This window comes from Triturus cristatus, chromosome 7 (genome assembly GCF_964204655.1).
Source record: "Triturus cristatus chromosome 7, aTriCri1.1, whole genome shotgun sequence".
NCBI classification, from domain to species: domain Eukaryota; kingdom Metazoa; phylum Chordata; class Amphibia; order Caudata; family Salamandridae; genus Triturus; species Triturus cristatus.
Genome location: NC_140590.1, coordinates 1,067,111,200 through 1,067,123,680, shown reverse-complemented (window position 1 = coordinate 1,067,123,680; position 12,481 = coordinate 1,067,111,200). Strand labels below are relative to the sequence as shown.

Sequence of the window (12,481 nt, the reverse complement as noted above, 5' to 3'; positions counted from 1 at the left end):
AATCAAGAAATTTCTCAATTGTGACCAGAGGTAATATCACTTTTAGATATGTGTCACACAAACCAATAATCATAGATTTAAGGTGGTTTCCTCTTTTAAAAGCATCGACGCGTTTCGGTGGGCCAAGATTCACAGCCAACACCTTCTTCAGGAAAAGCACAATAGAGTCCCAATAGTAATGATCCTAAAAACAATTAAAAAAAACACATATAACATAATTTTTTCAAATCACGGATTTATTTCTTCTCACTATATGACACCTACCTACTGTCCACAAACATCCTACTTTAATAGTATAACAGCCATATATCCACACCACTCACACTCCATTATTGTCACACCCATAAGATATACTCGTGGAAAATCATTTTTTCGTCGTCAATCATTCAGGTATGTCTAATACATCCACATTGAGGCTATACCATAAAGGTAATAGTTAGAGGAATTTATTACAATTATTAGGAAAGCAACGCTGTATTCTCTGCATTTCCACTCTAATTCAAAGAATCCCTCATATTACTGCGGAATCAAATGCTGTCCTATTTGTATTATAACTTTTACAAAACAGTTAAACCAGTATCGAACTTACATTTATCTTTAAAAGGCAATGTCCATATGGATCCTGCCAGTGGTTCTGTTTGTTTGGTTTTTGTCCGTTTCCGGAAAAATTCTTCGCTGATAAATTCACTATGTGAATAAAGAAAAAAATACACCAGACTCCTTACTTACATGCTGCAATATGAGTGATGACTCATTAGTTCTATCCAAAGAATAGAAGAATAGATATTATTCCATGTACCTTATATAGAATAGGTCCGGGTCTAAATGGGCCTCAGGACAGTGCTTCTTTCAACTAGATATAGTCATAATTTCATATAAAGGATTTCGAGAGACCTATAGATGAAAGTGAATACGGTTAAAGCATTCACACATTAGTGACATCTGAGATGATTATCTTGATTAAATGACTTTTAGAAACCGAAGTTATTGACATCCTTACTTGAAAATGTTTAAACAGGATACATTAAAGGAAACCCAAATATATAAGGCCACTAACGATAGCTGACCATTCGGCTGCTCATATGTTAGAATCCGCCTCACACTAAGACTGTCGGTACCTACATCAAGCTCGTGCATCAAGGTATAATACCTTCCTGCGTTTCGTGAGAAACCCCCATTGAATGGGCAGTGTTGAATACCCAATAAACACCCCTTTCTAATATATCTTAATATGTCTCACTAACAGACTTTAGCAACACATACGGACTGCTTTTAAGGATTTAGGAGCCCAAGATGTATATAGTGGACTCAAACGTTTGATTAAGGATGTCAATAACTTTGGTTTCTAGAAGTCATTTAATCAAGATAATCTTCTCCGATGTCACTAATGTGTGATTGCTTTAACCGTATTCACTTTCATCTATAGGTCTCTCGAAATCCTTTATATGAAATTATGACTATATCTAGTTGAAAGAAGCACTGTCCTGTGGCCCATTTAGACCCGGAACTATTCTATATAAGGTACATGGAATAATATCTATTCTTCTATCCTTTGGATAGAACTAATGAGTCATCACTCATATTGCAGCATGTAAGTATGGAGTCTGGTATATTTTTTTCTTTATTCATATAGTGAATTTATCAGCGAAGAATTTTTCCGGAAACGGACAAAAACCAAACAAACAGAACCACTAGCAGGATCCATATGGACATTGCCTTTTAAAGATAAATGTAAGTTCGATACTGGTTTAACTGTTTTGTAAAAGTTATAATACAAATAGGACAGCATTTGATTCCGCAGTAATACGAGGGATTATTTGAATTAGAGTGGAAATGCAGAGAATACAGCATTGCTTTCCTAATAATTGTAATAAATTCCTCTAACTATTACCTTTATGGTATAGCCTCAATGTGGATGTATTAGACATACCTGAATGATTGATGACGAAAAAATGATTTTCCACGAGTATATCTTATGGGTGTGACAATAATGGAGTGTGAGTGGTGTGGATATATGGCTGTTATACTATTAATTGCAGTAGGATGTTTGTGGACAGTATGTAGGTGTCATATAGTGAGAAGAAATAAATCTGCGATTTGAAAAAATGATGTTATATGTGTTTTTTTAAATTGTTTTTAGGATCATTACTATTGGGACTCTATTGTGCTTTTCCTGAAGAAGGTGTTGGCTGTGAATCTTGGCCCACCGAAACGCGTCGAAGCTTTTAAAAGAGGAAACCACCTTAAATCTATGATTATTGGTTTGTGTGACACATATCTAAAAGTAACATTACCTCTGGTCACAATTGAGAAATTTCTTGATTTGGTGATTTCCTTAAGCTAATAGGATTATCATTTTCATTTTTTCCTTTTTATGTTGTTCCCAATTTTATGTTTTGTGGTATGTATTAATGTGTAGGTCTTTCTTGTCTCTGATCAAGATTAGACTGATTGCTTTTAAGCAATTGTTTTTGATTACATGTACATTGATATGATGACATTGTCTTTGCTTCATTATTAGCTACTTGACTCTGTATCTTTTGTATCTGTACATTATCTTATGAATTATTGAATAAATTTGTTTGTTTTATTTCTTCTCAATGGTTTTTATGCTCATGCTGTCCATCCTCATCCCTGTGGTGTGAAAGGTGTCAATTTGAATGTTTGTTGAAGACAGGGAGGATCTATTCTTTTGACTAAGGTCATATTTGGTGCCCCTCTCCTTTGTCACAGGGGTCCCTCTCTCTTTTTTGAAACAGTGCAATTAACAGCAGAACAAAGGTTCCTTACAGGACACGATGCTAGCAGCAGCAGTAAAATACTGCATCATAGGAGGGCTCACCATTCGGACATTTCCCAGTGGTCTGCAAACTAGGGGGGTCTTCTTTTCATGGGTTCTCCAGATCAGAGTTCACGCTGGCAATGCCCTGGACGCACACCGTGGTCCGCGCCCCATCAGTAGGAGACTAGACCTACTGCAGGAGCAGTTTAGTTTCGGGTCTTATACTTATTTTGAAATTCCTGGGTTCTGTAGATTTGAGCATACCACCATGATGCTGCTTTACAAGTTGGGGCAATGTACATGGATGCATGGGAATGGCCAGGATTAATCTTGTATGTGTATTTTTTTCAATTATTTCACAGTATGTTTTTTGTAGATTGTATTTACATCCACCGTTTATACATTTTTTCGTGACCAACTTCCAAGACTTGAAGTACAAGGCCACTGTAAAAGTTCCTGTCATATTTTGGTATAGTTGCCACAACAGAGCAAACGGTTTATCAATTTCACTTGAAAAGTAAGAATAGAAATGAAAACATAACGTATAATACATGGTCGGTGAAGCGGGATTGGTGATAAAAATCAGTTTATGCATATAATAAAAGTACAAAAATGTTCTACAAAAGCTATGTGTGTAATGATGGTTGGAGGGAAAACATTCCAGACTGCCATTTTAACTGTACTGGTAGTAGAGATTTCATATTTTCATGCATGGCAAAGACCATCAGCGGAGTAAAATAATCAGCAGCGACTAGAGCGCACTGGAGAAGCCATTTCAAAGGGCCAGGTCTTGCAGGAATCAGTCTCAGAAGTTCAAGAAACCAGTTCAGCATGCTAGGGGGAGCTCAACGTAAAATCATTTCCAGAGCACGAATCTGATGCAGTACATTACCACTGAAGCAGAGAAGGCAATTCTGCTTGTATCGCTTCTGAAAACCACTGTACGCGCCAACCTAGTCCCCGCTGTAGGTGGTCCCTCCAATTGTATCCGTGGCCCCTTATACACACCCTTCTTCCACCCTTTAAAACTATTTTTGTAGACGCCAAGGACTGCGTTTGGAATTGACTGGAGAGGCCAACTATTGTGTATGTGTTTTTTTACCTATCCCCGTAATTGAAGCAGCTTGAAATTTGGATTAACACTTCATTCAAGCTCGATTTGACACTGCGATGATGTGTTTCTAGTCTATGCAACATGCTTATTCTCGAGGGCGATAATTTAGTTCTCAACATAAAGGCCAGCAGAACTCAAAAGGTACCCGCTATAGCTAAAATCAGTTCATCTGGTGGGTGCATGACCACTTTGCACACCAAGATAGTGAACTTTAATAAACCAATTTTCGAGAGTTGCACATGCATATCCCACACACTTTTCTGACTTAAGCTTTGTTCCAACAACTATAAGCTTGATATATTTAGTCAGTACCTTGTCATCTAGTCAATTATCGTAGATCAAGTGTATATTTTTGTTCTTTCTTATTTATCACATGACATTTGCTGACACTTTCAGTGCACTAAGAGATGACTGCAGACCATCCAAAACGCAGCAGCGGACTAGTTCTCAATCTCCATGCCTGTGCACTTCCAACTCCTCCCCCACACCTACAAAACGCTCCACAACACAGGCCCGGCCTACCTGAACAGCCGCATTCACTTCCACCAACCTTCCAGACACCTCCCCTCTTCCAGACTCTCACTAGCACACTCCTCATGCATACACAAAAGTAGAGCACAGGGCCACGTCTTCTCGTACCTGGCCCCTAAAGCCTGGAACTACCTACCACAACACAACAGAGCCTCCTCCTCCTCTCGCTGCGACTTTCGCAAGAAGATGAAGACCTAGTGTTTCGAGTAAGCTTCCAGGGCTGGCATAACACACTTGCTACAGAGCGCCTGGATGCCCTCCCTGGTGATTGGCATGCTATAACATACCCATAACACAAAATTAAAGAGGACTCTAAAAGGAACAAAGGAAAATGGTGTCAGTGAGAGGTAGCACTCTCACATTACATTTTCAGAGCAAGTCTGCATTCTCACATCGCGGATTTATTTTCCTTTTTGTTTTTTATTTTTTAGAAATTGGTGTAATTGTGCATGTTAGTGTGGATCTCAAGTTTAGTTAACTCTAGTCAGGTCAGATGTGTATAGCCCTGTTGATCATGCAGCATAAATGTCCCACAATGCCTGCAAGCCAACCTCAACTATCTGGGGTGTGGTCCATTTTCTTTAATCCTTGGGTTAGTCTGGTTATTCGGTTTTATATACCTTGAGGTTGTTTTGTCACTTAATGTGAAGACCAGTGCTTGTCATTTTTGCAGTAGCCTCAGTGAGATGTTACCAGCAAATACATTGTTATTGCACAAAATAAGCAAATAATCACGACTGATTAAATTAATATTATTACATTAAGTTCATTATATTCTTCTTTTTATCGCAGGATACGTATACATTGTCTACGTCCATATTAGTCCACTGCAACTGTGCTGGTCTCTCTCCAAAATGCGTTGCCCCTCAAAAGTACGAAACACAGCAAAAAACAATATAAACACACCGCTTTATCTCTTGTCATTGAGATTGCCAGAACTGTAGAGGTTCCCATATTCTGGAAGTGCTCCAGTGGGATAAAAAGTACAGAAATGTACCGTTTAAATGCAATTAATCTAACATACCATTCATATATGTAATCGTGTTGCTTCGTTTTTAGTTTTCCTTTTTGTTTTTAACATATAAGGGGACCTTTGTCCATCCTTAAAACTATACACGTTGGTGTGTGTACATTAGTTTGGATTTTGTTCTAATCAGTAATCTACGAATTACTTCAGAATACTGAAATCTAAAAACCTAGCTGCAACCTATGCCTCACACCCTCTCCAACAGGGTCAGTGTGTCGAAAGTATTTAATTTCAGGAGCACCCTCTGTTATTCTGCCTCACCTTACATAGTTGGTTGCTCCTCTTCATTATTTTTTGTATTTAAGTCAATGTGTTACCCTTTTATTGGTAGGTTTTACCGAAGTATTTGGTTAGTATTTATTTTATTTATCCTTTTGTTACTACTCTATGCCAGTTTTGTGACTGGCCTTGTGTTTCACTGTTAAGTTATCATTTTATGTCCTTCCGTAAGTTCTTCGTTGATTTTTTTGTTAATTTTTTTCTTTAATCCGTTTCCTTGGAATCAATCTAATCTCCTTTCAAAAACCTGTTTGATTTAAAAAATATATATATATAATAATAATAATGTTTTGCCCATTGAACAAGGCTAAGGTGAAATTAGTATTTATGTGTGATTTCATAGAAAAACAATTTCATGGAATGCGATTACTGAGAAACCATTTAACTCAATTTGTTTAATGGAACTGTGCTGCATGAATACCATTTACCATTTCATAGAAACCAATTCATAAAATGCCTTTATTTCTAAATTGACTTTTGCTGTCTTATTCTTTTTATCTTGAAAAAGAGTTTGCATTTTTTTGGTTTTATATCCGGTTCACATTGATCCTTTATCCCTATTAACTATGAAAGACACCTCTGGTAATGAAATTGTTTTATTTCGGAGGAAATCATCCCAGCCCAAGCTCCTCCTCTTATGATATATAATTTACATATTTATTTTTCAAGACATTTTCTCACTGATGCCGTTAGGACAGCCTCCTTGAAACAAGGATCTGAAAAGATAGATGTTTGAGTGTGTTTGTGTATATATATATATGTGTGTGTGTGTGTGTGTGTGTGTGTGTGTGTGTGTGTATATATATATATATTATGGGAAAAGTTGATATATAAAAAACGACTGGACAAACATGAAGAAACCATAACATTGCGTAAAGTGTTTTAAGTTTGCACGAGACAAAAAAGATTACGGAACTTGTAGAATCTTTACTTTCTCCCAAAAATTCGAGTCAGTTAAAAGACAAGCATTGATTAGTAAAATACCACCGGTCCGTGCACAAGATCAAGATGACTTGGTCACGTCTGGACTCGGATGAAGGCAGTTCGTTAGTCCAGCGATCACAACCCCAAATCAACTTTACTCCATCTGAGGAATTGGGGTTTATAATAGAGGACCGCAGACGCATGCTGAGGCCGAGGCTCCCTCAGAAAGCAAGTGCCACAAGCGGAACGAGCAAGCAGTGTTTATAGTCCTTGCTTACGAGAAGCAAGGCTGGCAGGAACTGCGCCTCTTTTACTACCAGCCTTGCTTCTATAAGTAGAAAGTGCGTATTTACACACCATTTGCAAGTTTTCAAAACACGTAAATAAAAGACATTGTCATTTACAATGCCAATAGCTCAAACTCTCACAAATGCGAGACCTGTTGCATTGCAAATGCTTTTTATTGGATTAGTTGAGTTGTATCTTTCCAGTGCTCACATTCAGAGAACTACTGTTTTCGCTTACTTTCAGCACTGCATTGGAGTTCATGTGTTCTTCCTTCCTCTCCATTTTTGCTGCTGTCTGTCACACATTGCCCCTCTGTTTTGCTATCACACTCCCTGCTCGTCTATGGCTTCCCACCAGTAATATCCCTCCCGCCCTCTTTCCATTGCTCTTGCTCACCTCCCTGTTTGCCGCTGCAGCTTGTCGGCAGTGTTGAATTGCTTCCCCAGCTCCTCCACTCTTCATTGCTCCACCCACTCCTGCCCCTTTCTTTTTAGTTCTCGCATGGCGTAGGCTGCGCAGACGTGCGCAGTCTCGCTGGCGAGATTTAATGATTTAGGGTAGCTTTCACTAGCGGGTTTAAGCTCCGCCCCTCTTTTCCATTGGCTGGCGTCACCGTTTATGGTAAACGGTGGCCAGCCATTGGAAAAGAGCTTCCAGTGACGTACACTTTTCTCTTTTAGAGCCGTCCCAGTTGGACTGGCTGCCCTGACTTACTGCTGGCGTAAAAGGTTTGTTATCTTTATGGAGCAAAACACATGGCCCCATAAAGATAAGAAACGTTTTAGCACAAAAGGAAGTCAGGCGAGCCAGTCCAACTGGGACGGCTCTAAAAGAGAAAAGTGTACGAACAAAAAACGTCATGGCGAGCGCGCTTTTTTTTTTTTTTGCAATGTCACCGCTTCCAGTAAAATGCATCAGTCCGATGAAGGATTTGTTAAACAGGGCGTCTGCAATGGAGCTCTTCAATTGAAGACGTGAAACTCTGCAAGCTCCCATCTACCATAACATATACAGGCATTGTGAGTGCAGCTCGGCCCCGATTATGGGGCTTAATGACCACCACTGTTTGCACAGGTGACACTACAGCACGCGCCACAGCTGAGGTGGATGCTGAAGTCGGCGAGCAGACACTGCAGTACTGTGCCAAGCTTCGCCTTCTAACACATCTCTTGTGTGAGCTCATCTTTCCCAACTCGGACTCTGCTTTCAAGCTGCGGATCTTGATGTGCTTGACTGCTGGTAGGAGCAGGTCTGCTCAGGAGAGTGACAGCATGATGTATAATGTACATCGGAGTTACAGCAGCACATGCTGCTTCTTCGAGAACTGTTCCTTTAGATAGATGCCTCGGTGTTTGTAGAGATGTTGTTGATTGCTCCGTGTGAAGATGCGCAGCAGTCGGAACAGCTCCTCTGGGTCTAGTGCGTTGTTCACAGCCAGTCCATCTTACATCAAGCCATGCTCTTACACGAATATTTCTTAATGTAAACTGTAGGGTACTGCGAGAGGTAAGCCTGTATTCAAAGGTAAGCCTGTAGTTAAATGTCGGACTGAAACAAAAAATTCTGCCGGGCACCAAGATCAAAGTGGCCCCCATTTGCGAAAAAAGTGACCCACGTTTACAAATCAGGCCACTTTTAAACTTGTAAAAAGACACGCTGTATGGGTATTTTGTACGGTGTGGGAGACTCCGTGTTTGCTGCAAGCATGTTTGTAGTAACAGGGAAATTGGTTTACAAACCCAGCCCACTTGACCATAAAATAGGCACACAACTAGCTAAAAAAAAAAAACAAATCGGCCCACGTCCTGATCTGTCGGAGCAGCCCTTCAGGGGCTGCGTGCTTGCCCTTTAGGCCAGTCCAACCCTGATGTAGGGTGCTGCTGTAGCGAGTGGAGCTAAAACTTACACTTGAACCGTGAATCTTTGGTAAAAAGTCTTTGGTTTAAGACATAGTGTATCACTTTTTGGAGAACAGCACGGAGAGCTACACCTTTCTCGATTCCCGCCGAAATAGCCTCTTGCTAGTCCTGGCCTAACTGTGGCACTATATTCAAGTGAGCCAGGCTGATGAGGGGTGAAACCCCGAAACAGGTCCAAAGATGCTTGTTTTGCTTCTGTTGTGGTAAGAACTCTTGTATTCCTCACACAGGAGCCCCTTTGTGCTGCCCTTATGGAGTGCAAGCTCTCAACAGGATTTTTGCGTATGTGAGGCTCTCACAGATGTCTGGTGCAGGCGCTCACATGTGCCCCAAGCAGACAGAGCTGGGCATTGTACCGCCCTGCGCCTACGCCAACTGAGCTGCACATGTCTGTAATCCATCTAAAAAGTGCAAGGCCAAGTGTTAGCAGGGAGCATACAATATGTGACCACTCAGTCTAGCTCGCAAGCTGCGCTGCCTCCTTCAGTTGGGCAGGCCGCTTTCCTGTCCCCAAAAATATGCACAACAATGGAGAAAAGGCAGGGTCGAGGCGATGTCTGCTTTCAGGTGAAGTTGCTGTCCGTTCAGTATTCTGAGATGCTTTCATCTGCGCCAGTCGGGGTGTTTGCTCTTTGACCTAAAGGGCCCTTTCTGTTGTTATAGATGGTGAAGTTCATTGCATTTTTTAAGCTATTAGTATTGTAAATAACAATGTCTTGTATTTATGTTTTAAAACCCAAAACATAAATAGAAGGCATTGTCATTTACAATGCCAATAGCTCAAAATCGTGTGAATGCGAGACCTATTGCATTGCAAATGCTTGTTTGTTTTTTTAGGTTTGTTTTCTTTTTAACTTTTTAGATTAGCCCAATAGCTGCAGTTCACTGCAGAGCTGCTCGTTTTTGTAAAATTGCTTATTTTTATTTTATTTAATTTATTTAAATTTACAGCTCCAAGGGCGTTGGGTGGCAAAATGACACAGCTTGGAAGGAGGTAAATCAGTTCTCCGGCCCTGCTTCCCCTCTGAGCAGCAGATACATAGCAAATTGTTTGTACTTTCGTGCTGCCGGGTGAAACACGTGACTGGATGTATCCTGCTTTTCGTCCCTTCACCTCATCACTAGTGAAAAGCTGTGTCATCCACGATCTACTACAGACCAGAGATCGATGGCCCTTGATAACCAGCAGTGGCTGTATTCATTTAATAGCGGCAATCACATTCACCTGGCTGTCCTCACGCTCACCCATACTGGTTTAACATTCCCTTTGCTGTGCAGCATTTCATGTACTGCACATGATAATTACGCCATGTGTAGTCAGTTTTGGGTTATGGGAAACCATTGACACGTCCAAAGTAAAACACATATAGGTGACTCCATACATTTAGCCGTGTCCTCTTTTTCCCGAAACAACTCTACATTCGACCAGAATAGAAATGTATAAATAGCTGATGTAACAGATCCCGTCACTCAGCGATCCACTGAAGTTGAAAAAAAATATACGGATAAGGTTTTGGTCTCTGTCTAGTGGAAACAGTTGCTACACTCATAAAAATGCACTTGGCTCTTCTAAGTGCATGTGTTTTGTCCTACAGTCAGTGTTGGGATATCTTCCTCCGCCTATGCCACAGTCCTTGGCAGATGCCAAGAAACCTTGATGCTAAAGTATCTGTACTCGGGCGCAAAAGTGGTCTTCGATTAGAAGCGCTCTAGCCTTGCAAGGTCTCATACGATTCATTTTTTTGTTTGTGTTTCTAAACTAGGGTTGAATTAGCTCGAGGCCTTGTAGAGCACGCGCATTAGTAATTCATAGAGGTCTTCGCAGTGGATCAGGAAATATCCTCTTAATTCGCCACGATTGCTTAATCAATAAGATGCAGCCAGGCCACAAATGGATGTTGTGTTCATTGCCTGTGTTTTCTGTTCCCTTAGGTGCACTGACTGAATGTTATGACGAATTGGGCAATAGATACCAGCTTCCCGTCTACTGCCTGGCACCTCCAATCAATATGATCGAAGAAAAGAGCGACATTGAGACTCTGGATATCCCCGAACCAAACCCCAATTCCGGTCACGAATGCCAGCTCCGCTTGCGTCTCTCCACAGGCAAAGACCTCAAGCTTCTGGTCCGCAGCACAGACACGGTCTACCACATGAAGCGGCGCCTGCACACCACGGAGGGCGTGGAGCCCACCAGCCAGCGTTGGTTTTTCTCTGGCCGGCCGCTCACAGACAAAATGCGACTGGAGGAACTGAAGATCCCCAAGGACTATGTGGTGCAAGTCATCGTTAGCCAGCCATTACCAAACCCAACACCGGTGGAAAATTGACCGGATCTACGAACGGTTCCTATAAACACCCCTGTGTTTCCCCCCTCCATTTCCCCCCCTCTTCTTTAGATGTGGTCAATTCCACTTCTGTTTTTTAAAATTTCTGCCTGCTGAGAAATCTCGAAGGAATGACCAATTAGGTGGAAATGGGAGGGAGGGGGAAGAAAACCAAATTCCATCTGTGATGGAGATGTGTGAAGAGAAGGAACCCGAGAGCAGAGCTGGCCATAGTTGGTGTACTTGATCTGTGATATTTCTAAAGATGACATTCAGCAACTTTTTATGAATTTCAAAAGCAAAGTTTTTTTTAACGTTCTAGAATGTTTTGACTGTCAGTGGGGCATTTATCTATGAAAGGACGCACTTTTGATGAACAGTGTATGTAGATATGTAGTTTGGAAATCAATATGCTCCCAGATTCTACTATGAAGTGTGCATTATGTACTGCTCATCCAAAAAAAAAAAAAGTAAGGACATGTTAGGTCTTTTACGCTTTTGCTTCCTTTTGTTTTTGCTTTGCTCTGTTTTTTAAACTCTTTTTATCTACTACCCTTTGTGCATTTATTTGATGAAGTGGGGAAAAGTGAGTATAACTGGGAAGCTACTTCCTAAACGTTGCTGGTTCCAAAATAATACAGCAACTGCCATTCTATCATAAGATCGCCCTTAATTTCTGCAACTGCAAAAGAGATCGCACCTATGGACAGGATGGGCTTCTTGGATGATAATTTGCTGTTCCGGGTGTGCTTAATCAATCAGCCTTGTACAATTGACTTGGTGTGCAAGGGTTACACTTGGTTTGCTGAGCCAAAAACAAAATATCTTTCTTAGTTCTATGTCCAGGCCTTCTTCCTTCAAGATGAAGTTGGTGGGCATACACAGATGGGGCTGTCTCTTGCAGAGCAGGAGGTCTCGAATACAGCACACAAATGCATCTATTTGGTTTTAACCAGGTGTCTCGTGTTCCGGCCAACTACCCGTCCCCAAAACAACCCACTGAAAGTCATTCCCTTTTCTGCAGCTCTGTAAATTGGAGAACAAACTTCTCATGCCTCTGTTCTTGGAAGTTGGGAATCTTCTTTGACCCATCTTCCACGCATTACTTCCTATGTTCTGTTCGTTTTGTATGTCAGCAGTTTCAAAGTACATCAGACTGGCAAATCTTTTTGGAAGCTGCCCCTCATATGTTCTGTTTACAGTCCCTGGAATTTCAACACTGCATGCAAGCATTTGTTTACGATTTTTTTTGTGCTCGTACTTTTAAGACTTGTTGACAGTGGTGGTCAG

The 12,481-nt window shown here is 41.0% G+C and overlaps 1 protein-coding gene across 1 annotated transcript in view; it reads left to right on the top strand.

Annotated features, from left to right (window-relative positions):
* Nucleotides 1-11,743, top strand: part of UBTD2 (ubiquitin domain containing 2) — a 298,297-nt gene extending 286,554 nt beyond the window's left edge. The window contains exon 3 of the mRNA XM_085618155.1: nt 10,797-11,743. Coding sequence (XP_085474281.1) covers nt 10,797-11,194 — 398 coding nt within the window. The 3' untranslated portion in view covers nt 11,195-11,743. The remainder of the gene's footprint in view (nt 1-10,796) is intronic.
* The last annotated feature ends 738 nt before the right edge of the window (nt 11,744-12,481 follow it).